Source organism: Telmatherina bonti (assembly GCF_933228915.1).
Source record: "Telmatherina bonti genome assembly, chromosome: 19".
NCBI lineage: Eukaryota > Metazoa > Chordata > Actinopteri > Atheriniformes > Telmatherinidae > Telmatherina > Telmatherina bonti.
In genome coordinates, this window is record NC_136617.1 from 14,890,510 (window position 1) to 14,909,110 (window position 18,601).

Sequence of the window (18,601 nt, forward strand, 5' to 3'; positions counted from 1 at the left end):
GAACTTTGCCTCTCCCAAACGACTATTATGAAACACTTTTCACTGTTGATTTGTTTTTCTAACTGTCTGCGTGTGTGTATGTGTGTATACATTATATATTTGTACATATGAATATTGTAAAAGATGCTGTTTTTATGTGTTTCTGACTGATGAGCAACCATGTGCAGCAAAGCAGGACGAGATGAGATATGACGCCTCGAGATGCTTTTGCAGAACAAGAAATGATCGGGTTTTCTGGGCTCCTTAACGTCTCCCATTAAAATATCGAGAACGTAAAAAGCTTCATTCCCTGCTAATGTGAATGAGGACACGTGCACATTAAATTTCCCCCTTTTACTGTACAAGCTGCTATTGTACAAAATTTGAACATGTAATTAATACACATTAACTGTAGAAAATGTGAAGCTTCATCTCTGACTCTCTGTGTGTTAATAATAAAGTCTGATCTGATACATTACACACAGTGCTTCCTGAATATTTAGCCAGGGACTTTGTGCTGTTGCTTCTAATCTTTGTTCAGTCGAACTGCATGGAGTGAATCTGATCTTGAATATTCACACCAGGGTCAGAGAAGAAACGTAGAAGTTCTGTGGGATGGATGGAGTGTTTGTTGGGGCTTGTTGTGTCTTGGATTTATGTCTGTTAAAGCTTCACTTTGCATTGGGGGCAAACGTGACACTTAAATGATGGAAGCCACAATTTGCAAGATTTTTGACAGACTAAACATTGATATTGATCAAAAGCTAATGGTCTACATTAAAACAACAACCTTTCCGTGTGTTATTTTAAGGAGACTCCATTAAAATGAAAAATACTAATTCACCCACAAAGTAGCTTAAATTTGTGATCAGGTGACATAGCACCTAATAAAAGTTTTTATTAAGAAGTTGATCCGTCTTCAAGACTAAAAAGACCATTTAAACAAGCTTTACTCCGTCATAAGTCATATTTACAGTTTTATTCACAATTTGATACAATCAACATACATAGAATATTTTAGAAAACATTTGTACAAATATCTAAATATATGGTGCGATTTTTTTTTTTTGGTTTCATCGAGGAAATCACAAAAACCTAAGTCACATTTTTCAGTAGCTAAACTGGACAAAAGTAATCTATGTGAAGCAGAAATATTGATCTCCAGAATGGCAACATTTAAAACACCTGCAATCATTGACTCCTTTCATTTATACAGTTTAAACGGTAAAAAAAAAAATCATTTTAAAAGTGCAAAATTAGCAAACCAGTAAACAGATTAGAAAACAGACGCGAGTGCAAGTTAAAGGAAGACAAAGTTAAAATAAAGACATTGTGAAAATCTAACGTGGGCGTTTCATGACCTTCAGTCCTTTTTTCTACCCTTGTTGGATTTGTTGAGGATCTTCATGAGGTTTGTGGACATGAAGTACGGCTTCTGCAGTGATCCATCGTTGCGCTCCAAGTCCTCCACTGAGTGCGCACCAAGTGAAGAAACATAAGTGTGTTTGTTCATTATAGTAGCATTCAGTTAGGTTTTTTATTTATTTAATTTCATGGACAAAAAGAAAGAATAAATGTAGTTCTTGCTCATGTGGAAAAACTGTTGAAACCTAAATGTGGGTTTACGGCATTCAAAGTATAGATGTGTACTCACAGAAACAGAGGAAGAGTGTGTCGACACACATGTTGTATACGCTGAAGAATCCATGAGCTATGAGGTAGCTACCAAACACCACCGTCTACAGCCACACAGACCGGGGAAGGAAAAAAGGTTTTGTAAAATAAAGAATAAAAACCACACAAAGAGCATTAGGTAGCTTACAATAATGGGCATCCAGTAGTAGTTGAGGGCTTCAGAGCGGAAAGTGGTGCCAGGAAGCAAAATGCGTCCAGAGAAGAAGAAGAAGGACAAAACACCTGAAAAAAATTAAAACAGAACCATGAGGTCTCCTATCTTTTTTAATACTTTAACAAATTCTGGTTTTATTCATTTGCTTTGTTTTTTATATTGCATTTTTACTACTCTGCCGTTCCCACACAGCCAGCTGTCAGAGAAACTGTGACATGATCTGCTGATTCTAATTACCATTCAATCAAATTAAAAACTGCTCTGATAAATAATTCATTAATAAATGGATAACCAACAGATCAAATAACGTAAGTGATGGGTAAAGGGGCGCTCACAGTGACAACTTCTATGCTAATTTGATTCCATTTACTTTTAGAGCAGAAAAATGATGTTCTCTGCTTTAAAAGGTGAAAATATATCAATCATCAATCCAGGTTTGGATATGCTTCATATCCTAACAAAATACTGCCATTCTGTACGTTTAGTCTCAACCTGTTTTATGCGTTTTACCGGATATGCAGATCAGTTTTGTTTGATGCAAGGCGTCATCCTCACCTACTCCTCCTACCACCAGGAGCTTCCCAAAGAAAAGCAGCACATCAGTCACTTTATCGAGCACCACAACCCTGCAGGTTAGAGCAACACGACACTGTTCTGAGCATCTCTCATATGAATGCAGATTTATTCAGCATGTGGACAGGTCACGACTCATTTGGTGTAGAATGTTAGAGCGACTGGAGCACTAACCTTATTATGTTTCTCATGAGCAACTTGAAAGCATTTTTGGCTGACACGCAGAAGTTCTTCCCATAAATAGCAATCTGAGAAGAAAACAAGGTTACCACAAACGTCAACACAATGTACTGAAATAGGTCAGAGTTTAGTCAGAGTAAAACTCTACTAATCATGTGCTGATAGAGAACAGTTCGTGTGTGGTGAATGTTTACAGCAAAACATGTTTTCTAACCTGAATCATGTTCATCTTTGTGTCGTTAAAAACAAACAAAAACAAGAAATTGTACAGAAGAATGTTGTGCTGACCATTATGTAAGCATTCCTGTTGAGGAATTTGATGAACTTCTCCAAACACCACAAGCAACACTTCATGCAGCACAGTATGAAACGGGCGACAGCATTCTGCGCCGCTGGGTACAAGAAAGTGAAAATAATCCATATTGTTAATTTGTTCATGTCTGAAAAAGTTTTGCCATGATGTTCTGAAATAAATCAGTTTGTGCAGCAAAATCACCAGGTAATGCAAAAAATCTTGTACATCAGCCTTACATCTTGTTTTGTGGTCAATGTACTCCAGAATAATCCTCACAATCTGAACCAGGGTCAGGATCAAAGCACCAAATGCTAATGAGCCGACATGATATCTACAATTGGAAAAAAAAAAAAAAAATCATGTTTCCTTTCAGCTTCACCGAAAACGGAACTTACAGAGGAATAAAGCTTATTCTGACACACGCTTCAGTTTAGACCCAGAGAATTCATTGTAATGTATATTGTCAGAGCACAGTTTGGTAAACAGTGTTTACAGCTAATCATTTATATATAGAGACGAAAGCTACTGGTTTTCCTTTCAAAAAGATCTCACAGCTATTTGCCTTATAGAAGCTTTCTGTAACTCTAATGCACCCTCTAAGAGAGGGAGTTGAAAGGGTAGTCACTGAAAGAGCCAGCGACTTTCTGACTTCCAGGCTAAACATGTAAATAACAACAAATCATCTCTTAAATGTGAAAAAGAGAAAATACATAAATATAAATCCATGGTTTTTTTTAAAGCAAACCCTTCTCCTGCATTTAGATTTTCTCCATTAACCTTAATGAATCAGACATGATTGCATCTCACTGATGTACCTGAGTGCACGCAAAAAGCTGCTACACAAAGGAAACATGGGGATATCATCGGGTTTGGTGAAGGCCCAGTAGTAGGAGGCAAATGCCCCCGCCAGTGTACACTGTCCCAGAGCAATGACAAAGTTGGCACACCAGAGAAAAGCAATGGCGTTGTAGATCTGCAGGTTGAAGAGGTTTTTCTGAAACAGACCCTCGTCGTTGTAATTGATGAAGATGCAGCTGGCTGAGGGGCAGGTTGGATAACTGGACGAGTTAAAGTTCTGAGCAGAGGAGATGGCAGAAAGTAAAGTGTTGTTAAATGAGAGACATCCTGTGGAATTAGATGTACCCGACTGCTATTAACTCACTTTATATCACTGTATTGCAACTGCTGCTATGACCCATATCTCCTAACCAACCACCAGAAATGTAGAATAGAGTGAATCAACTCTACGATAGCATTATTGCGGAAAGCCTAAAATAGATCTAGAGCTTATGTGGAAGCAAATTGAGCTCAATATGATGCATGGAACTTAAAAAAGTAACTTTGAGATGCAGCGGAAGTCGTGTCTGCTACATTTGGCTCATAGTACGTCAAGAAAGTGTGAAAACAAGCTAATCAGTTCCAACCTCAAAGTCAGTAGGAAACCAGTAAACATATCAATATGCATTATAGTAAATAGTCTGTAGCTCATCAAACACACTTTATTTTCATGTGTTGCTCCTCAGCTGAAGCTTGTTTTGATTTTAGCACATAGTATGCTAAAATCAAACATTAAACCCTCGTCAAGTATATGACATGTCTGTCATACAGTGTGGCTTCCAGTAAGCTGCTATGATGGCTAAACCAACAGCTGCCTTTAAAGCTTATTATTTTTTAATTGCCTGCAACTAAGCTTAAAATGTGACAATTTTTTACTGACTGAAAAATGTTTATCCACGGGTTTGCATTTCCCCCCACTCACCTCAGGGTCACAGCTCACAGAGCCATTAACGCTCTCGCATCCACTTGCTGTGGAGTTCAGCGCCACTACTTTGTAGACCGGTGCACCTGAAGTGGCCAAATATCTAAAATGCATCAGTTTGAGAGGAAAAACTAATACTATGAAGAATACAGATCATTGCATTGTAAAGTTTTATATGTTCATTATGCATTATGGTATCCAGTTAATAATCCACAGTGTAACTTAAGGATACAAAGCAGTAGCAGCCCAGTATGCGACACACACCACCAGGAGGATGAAGGTGATCAGAGGATACAGCAGTGTGGACATCATGTGACCAATTGCTCTGGAGTATGTCACACACATGCCATGGTAAAGTCACACTTTATAAACAAATTAAATAACAATTATCTAAATGGTAAAAACATTTTTACTTGTTGGTTTTACTTCATACAAAAAAAGAAATACAAATATACCCAAAACAATCTCCCCTCAAAAATAAAACGGCCAATTTAAACTATTATGCTCTATCTTAGTTTCCATGATCTAAAGTGAGTTGGTGTTGTGAAATACTAGTTATTGTTATGATAAAACTCACTTGCTGGACTCCTGAATGAGAGCGATGGCTATGAGGATTCTGGTTCGGAGGAAGATGATGGTCAGAAGAATGATTGCCTCCGCCACAGATAAAAGGATCACTGAGGAAAAGTATGACAACAATGTGACAGGGAAAAATCACGCTACACATTCCTCTGCAGATTATACTCAGTCAAACTGTGCAAACATCGACTTACATGTTAAAACTGAGGAAACTTAATAAGCAGTATTTTAGAATGTCATTGGTTTAAAAAGATGTAAAAATGACTGCTGCTCCTGCATAGCAGCGATTAGGTTTGTATCCATTTTCATATGATGTTTCAGCACAGGTGGCTCAAGATTAATCATCATTTTCATTTGTTCTATACCAGTCCTTGCTTGATGAAAACTTGAGTTTTCACATTTTAAACATGTATAAAGAAGGAGGCGTTCATTTACATGATACAGACCTCTTTTTCATACTCTCTCATATTTGGTTGTGCAAAAAGCAGGGATTCTAAAAACACTAAAAGGATCAACTAAAAGTGATTAATACTCTATGTGTAAGGGACACAAGCACACTTGATTTAGTAAAATAAGATCAAACACATTTAAATCAGACTTACAGAAAGCCAGCCAGGTCTCTTGGACTTGCAGGTAAACATTTAAGTTTGTTGTGAAACCGATATCAGAGATGCTAGCAGAATTTCGTTTGTGGTTATCGTACTCCCAATAGCAGTGCCATATCCCTGTAATGAGAAATAAGCAACGGATAAATAGATTTTAAAAAAATTTAAAAAATAAAAATTAGGCAAAAATGAACAAAAATAACAAAATTATATCTATGTTAAAAACAGATCATAACATTTTGCTATCAGGAGATAAGAGTCCTTGATTTTTATATTGAGACAGAATTGTGTTTTATTTCTGAAAGTCAGAATGATTCCTCCTTTATGTGTCTCTGTGTGACTTAATTACACATACATTGAACATTTTAAATTCAATTTACAAAAATATTTAATTTCTTTATTTCAAGTTTCACAGAGAGAAAAAAAAAAACAAATACAACTATTACACAGAAAAAAAAATTATGCTAGTTTTTACCGTACGCTCCGGCACCCAAGACTCCTAAGATGAGCACCCACACCATGACTGGAGCAGTGAACCTTAGCAGCAGCAGGAACAGCATACTGACCAGCATGGCTATTAGCAGACCACTGAGATCAGAGACAGACAGGAGTAGGAAGGTCCAGTCAAAAAGGATATTACACAATAACAAAGCACAAATATTGAATTGTAAGGAATATGAAGTTTTTTAAGTATTGTGCAATATCTGTGGATGGCAGCGATGATGAACAATTTAGTTTAACAGCTCTGTCTTTAAAACATTTATTTTAATTTGAAGGCCTGAACACACTGGTGGTGGCAAATAGCAAAAGGTCAAAAGACAGTTCTAATTATTCTATATGATAACCTTCCAAACTAGCTCACTCTGGCCTACTGTGTGTCCCATTTTTGCTGCACCTGGAAAAAACTTCAACTTGATCCTTTTTTACAGATCTTGGCTAGTGATGAGGTAAACTACAATCCTGTCATGAAGAAAAGCTTTAGCTTTGCAATTCATGAGTAACAAGACTCCCAACTCAAGTGAGAAATGTAGTTGTTTGCACCGAATTTTAGTTTCAGGCTTTTAATGTACAAAACAATTCATTTTATGATGGTAAAAGCATATTTGTCTCACTGCTGTAGTTCAGGTTGAATATTATTCAGCTTTGCAACTACACCACCTGCTGGTCTAAATTGTTACCATCATTTTATTTCTGCTAAAATGTAAATAAATAGTTTGCGTATTTTTGGACTGGTATAAGGTAGCTTACAAGCTACACAGTTTGTGCTGCTCCTTTTAAAACATAATATCACTGATCAAAATATACATGTTCCAAGTTATTAACAAAAACAACAAATGATTAGAGTGACATAACTAATTATCTGAGTAGTTATGCAAGAAGTATGATTCACCATTTTAGTGCTTATGAATCCTCTAGCCACCCCAGTGTGTTTTTATATTTTCATTTCAGAAGGTCAGTGGTGGAACGTACATATAACTTGTGGGAAACTGTAAGATCCACTAGACTGCTGTGATGGCAAACGGGGACCTTGGCTTTCATGACTCAGAAAATGTGTGAACATCTGTGGATGTAACATTTTCCATTAAAATCTAGAATACATCTACAGTTTTTCATTGATATTTTAGCCTTAAATTGTACACAGTCACTTGCTAATTTTAGTTTAAAACAAGCCAGAGAATTCTTGTAAAGTAAAATTCACTTCAAGTACAAATCTAGAGAAGGTAGCAATACCTAGTTTTATCTCAAAATGGCAAAATGTCAGCATAGATGGAAAATGTAGACACTGTTGTCTGAAAAACATGCCTAATAACTGGTTGTAAAGTAAAGATTGAAATCTGCTGATTATGTCAGCAGGTGTCAGTAAAGCACAGTGAGAAAAACTCACACAAGGATCCATGGCCATGATGTTGCAAAGTCCTCAAAGATTCGGATACCAACATCTTTTGCATTAAAGCTATTCACGATGTCCCTGAAGGAGGCAAAACAAGTGTGTTATTGGAAATTTAAAAAAAATTATAACAAAAACACGGAAATTAAATAAAGACAAACTTACAAATCTATAGAAAAAAAAAACAGTATGAGAACATTTCAATATTTTCTTTTTTTGCTACAGAAATGCAGTGATAAAGAAAAGGTTGAGTAAATGTTCTACAGATGATCATCATGCAGCTAATAATCTTATTTCTAAAACCTAAATTTTCTAACCACTATGCATTTAAACCAAGACAAAAAAAAAAAGATAAGCTGCAAGAGGAGAAATAACCCCAGACAGTCAGCTTAGAGGGACATGCTGGAAGAAAACTACTCATTAAGGGTCTAATGCTGAAAGTCCCCAGAGAGCATTCCACGGGGTCTCCAAGGCTGCTGTGCATCATGGACTTTGACACAGCAACAAGAGAAACCAGCCAGCTGCTACACTATGGCTAAACAAAAAAACTCACAAAGTCACCGACCCTGAGCTGGTGATGAGAGGGAGAAAGAATAAGGGTTACATGTATGAGTGTGGGTTAGTTCATATGTGTAGGTAAATGTTAAGTAATAAGATGTTTATAATGAGGTCAGAAACGTGACCCTTACTCAGTGCCATTCTTGAGTTGGTTGACTGTGTCGTTGACTGAGGAGGGTAAACCTGGAATACTGGAAAAGGAATCAGGGATCTTCCCCAGAGCTGAAATATCCGGCAAACATCTTCCCAGCACTAACAGAGAAAATAATCACAATTATTCCTGTTTAAAGACACAACACAGGAAAGGTTTGGGCATATTTTAGATAACAGGGTCCATTAAACGCGTCATAAAATGAACACCTAAAATAAATAGTACAATTAAAATGTTTACCAACCAGAAGTTGTGGGAGTGTAGAAGAAAGGACACAGCTCCTGGTCCACAATTTCTTTAACAGTCTAAAAAAAAGGTGTTCTGCTATTATTTGTAAAGTTAAGCTGCAATTTCTTTAACCATTTCCATTTTTCTTTTACGTTAACAAAAATAAAACCAAAAAAGACCAAAACAACTGTAACTCACCTTTCTTGTTGTTTGAAGGTCTAAAGATGGCACACACGTTTTTTGGTCGAAAACAGTGTTTGGGGCCACATTAGGGAGATAATCCAGTATTCCCACACCCCAGAAATCAGTTGGACACTTCTCTACACATACCTGTTGATCAAGACCATTAATCCCAGTACAGTGGACCAGTACAGCACAGTTAGTAAGAACATAATCAGGAAGCTTTCCTACCTGGGTGGTTGGACACTGTAAACCATTAAGAGCAGTAGCCATGGGATTAACAGATGTGGCACATTTAAGAATATCATAATAGAACAAGTTTGGTCGGTCTCTGGGGGGGAAGAAATTAAAAAAAAAAGTGAGATTAATTTTGCTTTACAAAATCTGTTCATTTTTATGTTAACTAATATGAGAGTGGAAATAAAATTACTTATTTGGTCCGATGCCACAGAACCACCCAGTGGAATTTCTTGCATAAAGAACATGTCTGGGATCTCCATAGAGCCAAGCTGATGGAAAAAAACACAATGAATTATCACAAATTAAAACAGAAAAAAATATATTATAAGTCAGTGACGCAGACAAGAGTGCTTCTTCATGAGGGTTTTCTTATCTGAGCCAGATCCGAGTTTTTTTCTTCTCTGCCAGACTATGACCAGAGTATCTACGCTATTTGACTGATTCATAAAAACATGTGGGAGATTGTGGTGTGACACTATTCTGCTACTCATCAGGTTAATTGAACTGATCAGAAAATGTTTCTCTAAAACACTTTAGAAATGCCTTTAACAATAAAAAAAAAAAAAAAGAGAAGAGAAGCAGTCTGATATTAAAATCTGGTAACAAATTTAAATAGATTCTGCAATGATATTATCAAAACGAGGCATCTTTATATCTGAAACATCAACCAAGTCCTTGTACTTGGTGCCTTATGAAATATTTCAGACCTGCCACAAGAAGGCAAACCTGCCATTTAGATTAAATCTGTTGCTTCACTGCAAGCTGCTTCGGTCACAAACTTCTACCAGTGTCACTGCAGCTGAGATGTCAAGATTTTATACTTTTGTCTTTGTTTATTTCAGACTGTTTTAAGCAGTGAACGTCCCAATGTGTCAAAACACCAAATCTACTCAGTGAGTTTCAGTCAGTACATTTTAGTTCCTTTAACCTCAAGCTGCTGTTCTGTTTTCTGGGTTACCGTGGTGAAGTTTCCCATGGCAGAGACAGTCAACAGAAGGGAACATTAGACTAAGGTCTCATGGCATTTATTTCAGATGTTAATAGACTAAAGATCAAGTTTATAGGACTATGCTGTTTAATGACAACAGGCCTTAGGGGTCCTGAACGCACATCCGTATGAGAGGAAGAGTTATTCACCATTATTTTCTGCCTCATAAATAATCCCTGCATATTAACACTGCCTTTGATGTATTCTACTGGTTGAACATATTGGTTATGCTAAAGAAAATTTCCAATATGGTAACCAGCAGACTTTTTTGTATGAATATGTGGTTTCATATGACTTCCAAGTGACTAATTGGGTCATACTAGCTGCTAGCACACATGCGTAGCACGCGTAATCAGGCTGTTCTGTTGACTCTAGACAAGAAACAGCTCAGAGTGTTGGAATGAATTTGATGACGGAGCAATAAATATCTGCAGATTGGATATTGATGGGGTAATCAGGACTGGCGGCTTAATTTCCAAAGAAGAGAAACATTACACATAAACTAATCCTCTTATATTTGACTTGGATCACTGCAGTGTCAAGTCAGATCAGGGAGAAGAAGAAAAAAAAAAAAGAGGCAAAATGACTCAGTTTTCACTAATCATGAGTCTATCTTTCTTGAGTTTTTTTTTTTTAAATGTAAATTAAACTGTAAATGTCAGAAAACCAGTAAATTTCAAGAATATGTTGTAACACTCCAATATATGTCTGTGGGTAAATCCACAAATTTTTATCCTCCCACTTAGTATCAACACATACTTACTTTTTCTACACAGAAGTGGATCATGCAGGTAACCAGGAAAACAAGCACTTTAGACGATGCAGTCAGTGATAACAACGGGCTTACAAGTCTGTTGGTGCTGTGTGGTTTCTCTTACCTAAAATTCCTACCACTATGTAGCCGAGGATGACGACCAAAAACAGAACACAGCAGATTATATCAGTGCACCCTCTGTGGGACAAAGAGAAAGAACAAAATGTGACCGGACAGTCTGAGCTCGGAGCAAACGTTTCTATGTGGATGATGTGCTTCCTTTAGTTGACAGATGAAGCAGCTGGATGGAGGATTTAGTCTTGTTGTTTTAAGGGGTTTTATCTGTTTTGTTGGTTAGTTTGTTTCAGGTTTACCTTTTCTTTATGGGTCCATTGAAGGTTGGGTCAAACTGAACAGGGTCTCCTGGAGGAAAAAGAAAAGTCATTTAACATTAATCAGCCACATCACTGCTCATGGCCAGATTTTTATTAACAGTAGTTTAACTGCCTTTTTATAAACAGCACAGAAGTGAAAACTGTCCTGTATGTGCGCTTCTGTATTTGTCTACAATGGAGGAAGATCTGTTCCAACTAAACAGATTATTGTTTGAAATGTAAACTTTTAATATCAATTATTTGGATCTAATGTTTTATTTTTCTTTAGTTAATTCATCCCAGAATTAGTCATTGTAGTTATGTGGACTTTTTTGTTCCAGTTATAACAAGGCGTTACTGCTGTTGTATTTCCTCGCATCCTCTTCGCAGAGTTAATGAATTACAATGCAAGATAATAGGAAAAAAAAAAGCTTTTAGAGACATGGGAGAAGATTTTATATATGTATATATAGTTTGGTCTCTAGCAGTTTTACGGTATGATTACTACACAGAGGAAGAGGTATTACAGGAAGAAATGTGTCATCACTGCTTCCTGGAACATAATGAAAAACTCAGTGAGGACAATGAATCCAAAGGGGTGTCATATTTCTGCTCTACATACAGAATAAATAGTATTTAGGCCTTGTTAGTCTCTGTATATGCAACCATAAAGAGTAAAAAAAAAAAAAAAAAACTGCTGAAATACAGCACTGACACATGTAAATGAGACTTATTTGAATGCCATTTGAATTCAGGGTAAAGTTTCCAGAGTCACAAGCATTAAATGGGTTAAAGTGAACAAAGGCTCATATGTTGTTTAAGGAAATCTCATTTGAAAAATTCCTTCTTATACATGACAGTCAGGTTCTTGAGGCTTGTGCTGCATTATCCTGTTAGGCAGGAAAAACACGGGGAGTAAAGTCATCCCTACAAATAAACAAATATAGCCATCATTTAAATAACATTTGAGTAGAAAAACATGCACTTATTTTTACAGGTTGTAGGGAGAACTTACAAAGTTTTAGAAACTGGACTGACACAAAACAAGCAGACACAATCAAATTCTGTATGTTGTGATAATCACTTGGATCTAAAGGGAGGAATAATACCAGGAAGCTAAACAGCAACAATCATTTCTCATTGCAGTTTGACCAAATCTAATGCCATTGAGAGTTATCTGAATAGCACAAAATGCAGACAGCATCAACCCTGTAAAGACACAAGCCTGCCAGGCTTTAAATAGGATGCAAATAATAAAACAGGATGTGCCTTCACGTGTGTTCACATGGCTCTAAACTGACAAGCGCAGTACCAAAAGTCTAACCACACACATTCAGAATATTAGTAATTAAAACACTTGAAACAAAAGGGAAAATGTGTGATCTGGAGTTACTTCAACATAAAATAAGGCAGTTAAATTTCCAGCATCTTTAATTTCAGATTCTTCTATTGTCAAGGTCCAATTATAAATTTATACCTTATCATTCAAACTGAACAGCTCGTTTGGATGTCAATGGACAGTCAAAGTGATTTTATCAGAACAGCTAGCTATCTGTTCTGTAAACCATCTGTGGAGGTTTGCAAAAGGTTTTCAAGGTTTCAACAGGTTTATAAACCTTTTCACCAGCTTCTTTCTTTGTTTAGTAATATGTCTCATGTTACAGATCTACAGCTGTGTTTAGAGTAAACAATGACATGGAAAATTTCTCCCTGTGACACTGCGTCTGTGCCACACAGGTACAAGAAGCTGTATCTTTTGCACTCTCATAAAAAATAAAAAAAAAACTGGGAGGGAAGCTTTAAACCTGTAAACCTCGTACATGAGTAACTGCAGAACACGTTTACAGCTTTGATTTGGAAAGTATGCGGTTACGACAGTCAGAAAAATTCATTACATGACCTTGAATTATGAGGAGTGACACGGAGGAGGAAGTTGGTGTTCAATTTCAGATATCGCAGACAACTTAAGAAACACATATAACCCGTGCACAGTGGAGATGTTTTCCAAACTCACTGATCACCTGACTGGAGGACTAAGGTTGACAAACTGGAATAAATGCTGGTCAGGCTGCGTGGCTTATGATCAAACCACACCACCCTCACCGTGTCTAAAAGACAAGATGACAACTCAATAAACTGGTCATAATTATATTGAAATATAAATAAAACATATAGAATGTTTCTTCCTAAAAAGATCTTTTTATCATCAAAAGACTGACTTTTAGTAATCATTTACCCATCCGTAGTCATCCAAAACTTTCTACGTAACCCTTAACTCAGGGGTGCCGCTCTGGTCCTTGAATGCCAGAATCCTGCAGGTTTTCCATGTATCCCTGCTCCAACTCATCATGCAGAACTTCATTGGCTGTTGGACCCATTTAAGAGGAAGCAGGTGTGTTGGAACAGGAATATATGGAAAACCTGCAGGACGGCAGTCCACAAGGACAGACTTTGGACACCCGTGCTTTAACTAAAAAATATTTCATAACAATTTTTACCTGATAATCAGAACAATACTAAATACAGACCCAGGCAAAGGTTTGGATGCATCTACTCATTTATAACAGGTAGGCGTGTCCAAACTTTAACTTGTTCATGAATGTTGAGTTGAATTTCCTATGTGATAAAGGAAATGACAACATTTCTCATCTATGAAAATATGTAGATATAACTGAAACATAAGAGTACATCCTAACTTATTGTTCATCTATCTTATAATTTCCCTTTGAGGATGAATTAAGTTTTTTTTCCATTTTCATGTTGAATACAGAATTAAATTCCTGTTTCCAAAATCGATGGCATGTGTGAAAATGTAAATCTGTTTGCCACCAGACAGCTGGAAAACATATTGAAAGTGAATAAATACATATTACAGATTCATGACAAGCCGATATCAAAGAGAAAGATTATTTTAAGCTGAAACTCATGTAGTTTTTTAGATTTATATGTTACCTAATTTACTGAGTTACATTTTAACAAGTTGTCTTTGCCACAAACAGCTTTGACAGATTTCTTAGTAAATGATTTCCAGCAGGAACCTCTGATGAGTCGCTTATTTTTAACAGAAACTGTCTAAACTTTCCCCGCAGAAAACAGGTTGACTGCTTCCAACAAAAGAAAAAAAGCAGCTCTTTTAGAAGAAAAATGCCCATTGCTGAATAAATGAATGAGGAAGTTTATTTAAAACTGAAAAGCATTTCCTTATTCATACCTAAAGCATGTGTCCAACTTTAACACACATTCAGGAAGAATACAAATTTACATACAAGGCCTTGTGTTGAAAGCTGATTCTCAGTCATGGTAACAATACTGTGTGTATATAAGTGCCGGGTCTGACACTTAAACTGCCCGGATCCTTGATGTTTTTCTAAGATAATTGAAGAGAAATAAAATCCAATTTGGCATAGACCTCAAGGGAGGGTTTGTTTACTGCAGCTTAGTGTGACCTCCCTGAGTGTCAACAGACCTGCAAGTCCCTGAACAAATCAAGTGCTAAAAAGAGTAAACAGGAATGTATAACACAGAAAAGGTCAAATAAACCAACTTAGCACATGCAGGTGAGGAAAGTTTCTGCAGAAACCAAAACTTTCATTTCAATATTGTATACTGGTTTTCTACAAAACAAATTTAGAAAAGAACTTCTTTCTCTGTTCTTTGTCCTGTCACTTCCTGTAACTTTCACCAGACCTTCAAATGCCTCATTTAAGCATAACCAACATGCTTCTACATTAACACATGATATTTACAGTAATGTTCCTTCTGGTTATGACAAGATACCTGTGACAATAATGGAGACAGTCACAGCAAACATAGTAGGAGTGTGTCACACACAGGTGAACAGCTCATGCAGTTGGAAAAGGTAAAGTCCTTGTAGAGTTTATTTATTCACATAATTTTTATTAGGAGTGGGAAAATCGAATCGAAAATCGGAAATTTTTTGCTTCACAACTTTAAAATCAATTTTTTGTGAAAAAATCTATTTTTTTTCTTCAAACATATAAAAAAAATCCATTATAAAGTTTTTGTCATTTTTATTGTTTTTATTGATCTTTTTACTTGTCTTCCTGGGCATTATAGCAGCAGAATGATGATCTGGCTGCTGTGTTGTTTTTTTCTAATTGAAATCAAGAAAAATGATGAGAAAATGAATAAGTTTTATACATTTATTTTGTTTTTAATCTACAAAAATCAGCAATATCAAAGAATTGTGAGAATAACAATCTAAATCGAATCGGCACCCAAAAAATCGGATTCGAATTGGGAAAAAAGCGTATCGTCACAGCCCTAATTTTAATCATAACAAGTCATACTAGTTCATTTAAATGCAACTTGTAGTTGTGTAAAACAGAAAAAAATCCTAAGTATTACCTTCCCACACATTTGAGCTTGTTTAATAATCAGTGACGGACTTGCCTCACAACTGCAGTAGTTACACTTCATGTATAGAAATTATTAGATTTAAAATCACCTAAAAAAGAAAAAAATCAACTAGATTTCCACTGACTATCATCGGGCCAAACTTCAAAATCCAACATGGTTCAAAACATGACTTGCACCCATCAAAGTAACAAACCTTTGTTGGAAAGTGGAGTTTGCATGAGAAAACTTCAACTAAATGCAATGTTGTCAACTGTTCTATCAGCAAATCCTACCATTATATTTTGTTCTTGTTTGCCTATTATTATTTATTTTCTTTCTTAAAAGAATCTGGAATGACAGCATAGTCGGCTTGGACGGTATATTATTCCCAACTCTGAGTTTAGATAATCAAGCAGGGCTGCTTAATATTAGGAAATCAAACGACTGCAACATCATGTATATTGTGATGATGATGATGTCACTTGTGGCTTCAACCTCAGGTGTGTTTAATGTATTTCATCACAGTTTTTGGACTGTAAAAAGAAGCCAGAATACCTGGAGAGGACCCACACATGCATGGGGAGAGCATGTGGACTAAACACAGAAAGGCTCAGAAGGTTCATACCAGTTACCTTCTGTAACTGTGCAGCTTCCTTTGCTTAAAAATTAAACCTTCTGTGTGTTGATATTGTGAAAACAGGAAACTTTTTAATGCAACATGCTTTCCTGTTGGTGAGGCAAATCAAGTGAGCCTCTATGCCGTCCGCGGTGTGTGAAAAAAGAAGTTGAAGCGAGAAGCTCTGCAGTAGTGAGGCATTTCTTCATACAATAACATTTCTATATTAAAAAAAAGATTCACACAAAATAGTTCAAATCAAACTTAAAACTATCCCTGCGACATTTACTTGGGTAGTGCTTGTCTTTGACGGCACCTAATTTTGAGTGTAAAGACTATCAGATGTTTAACTATTCTAACTATCCCCAACGTATCTACATGCACACATGATGAATATAAAAGTTTATAAGTTCTAACACAAGTACTAAACTTTAAGTTGAAAATACATTAATTCACCAATAATTCAAATACATTGGATTTGCTGTTTTTTTGTTTTGTTTGGTTTTTCCATCTGCTGTTGAGAAATGACATATTTCTACTCTTTATAATGCTGTAAAGTCATTTAATAACTTGCTTATTAGACTATAGCCGGAGTACAGAGCCAACACTCACGTTTATCTCGGTTAAAACCTTTATTAATTACTTTATTTTAACATTTTGTATATTAAAATCACACATTTATCAAATAACTCATAAAAATGAAATATAATATTCAGCTTGAGTATTGCCTTTATGTGAAGTTTACTTTGCTAATAAGCAAGGTCAAGCCAGGAGAGAACATTGACAGGGAAAATTATATAATTACATGGCAAGGTAAGTTTATTTGTATAGCACATTTTATTTTCAGGACGATTCAAAGTGCTTTACATAAAAACATTAAAGCATTACAGTGAGGAGCATCAAAACTGAACTCTGCATCTCCAGGTTTGGTTTTTAACTCTGGGTGCAGCAGGTCGACCTGCTCCTGCTGACCTGAGGGATCTGGATGATTCATAACAAACCAGAAGATCCTGAATGCATTTTGGTCCTTGGCTATTCAGAGCTTTATAAAATAACAGCAGGATTTTCAAGTCAGTTCTTTGACAGACAGGAAGCCAGTGTAAAGATCTGATGACTGCAGTTATGTTATTTTACGCATTAAAGACATTGTCCTAAACATGACAGCTAAAATTCAGGTATGAGTCCCATCACTGAAGCAAAATTTCTGGCTTTTTCAGAAGTTTTCAATGTAGCCATCAAAAGCTGATGGCTGACTTTTAATCAACCATTTACATCAACTATTGCAGTATGTTTTAATGCCAAATCTATCATCATATAAGAAATATAAATAGCTATAGATATTGATAGCTTATCTTATCCATAATTAACCAGCGGGTACCCGTAGGAGGGTCCACAGGGGAAAATGAACGGTGAAAAACAACTCACCGTATTTGGGGTCGGAGCTCTCCTCGTCTTGTTTTTTACCCATGTTCCTCCTGAAGTAACTCTCACTGCTAAAAGTGAGCTTAAAACTTTGTAAATTAATATCTACAATCCGTTAAAACGCGTCCTGTTGCGTACGAAGAGACATAATAACTAAGTGAGGAAATCTTTTCCTTCCTGGCACCTGTTACTATGCGGTGACGTCACGAGCGCACCTGTTAATAGACGCTTACCTGCGCGGACCAAAGATTGTTTAAGAGACAGATGTTTCACTCTTAATAACTGATCATGCGAAAATCACCAAATGATCTAAATAACTCACAGGAAAAAAAATATATATCAGTCGATTATAATTTTTACTTTAAATCAGTGATTTTAGAAAAGGACAAGCGCCCAACAGCTTAATACATAGGTACAGTTGTGTGACTTACCTTCTATTCTCATTGATTCAGAATTTATTTTGTTAAAAAGTTTCAGGAATATTCTGAGTTTATCTGGTATAAATATATTTGATGAATTAAGCAGAGCAACGCTCTTCTTTAATACAGGGTTGTGCTTCAGGAGGTATAGTACATGGATAAATATCAGCGGGTTAATGGTTTGATGCTTAGTTCCTCTGATCCACAACTGAGATGTGGAAACACAAAATAAAAGTGAGAAATCTGTTAAATAATTTGTTTTGAAACATAACTTGCCATGTCATTCAAAGAATGGGATAGCTTGTCTTTAGATAAAGAGGGAGCCTAAAAAATATAACTGTCGTAAATCATCTCTTTTAACTTCTGACACTTTAAAAAATGCTTTTAAGTTGCTTTTAAATAGATATCATTAACTATTTTTGCCAGTAAAAGGCTGGTTCCTTCCCATTGTGTCAAATGCAAATAAGGATACAAACAGAAAAAGAGTGAGACATCTTATCCTAAATGTAGTCTCTTTTGCCAGTCTGGGCAGAAATGTATTTTCTTTACACAAAGTTTATTTGAAGCCCTACATGCCCCCTGCTGAATGGTCAGTTTTTTTTTTT

General features: G+C 36.1%; 1 protein-coding gene across 1 annotated transcript; it reads right to left on the minus strand.

The window, feature by feature from the left end:
• Positions 1-1,342: 1,342 nt before the first annotated feature.
• On the minus strand, positions 1,343-17,623 carry slc44a4 (solute carrier family 44 member 4; the record flags this gene model as incomplete). Its single annotated transcript, XM_079258688.1, has 22 exons — positions 1,343-1,449; positions 1,634-1,718; positions 1,802-1,896; positions 2,384-2,454; positions 2,576-2,649; positions 2,870-2,973; positions 3,113-3,207; positions 3,692-3,951; positions 4,636-4,738; positions 4,868-4,960; positions 5,213-5,312; positions 5,817-5,939; positions 6,295-6,407; positions 7,705-7,788; positions 8,397-8,517; positions 8,661-8,721; positions 8,843-8,974; positions 9,056-9,155; positions 9,255-9,333; positions 10,931-11,004; positions 11,181-11,229; positions 17,581-17,623. 22 exons carry the CDS (start codon positions 17,621-17,623, stop codon positions 1,343-1,345), a joined length of 2,166 nt encoding a protein of 721 aa, XP_079114814.1.
• Between the last annotated feature and the right edge of the window lie 978 nt (positions 17,624-18,601).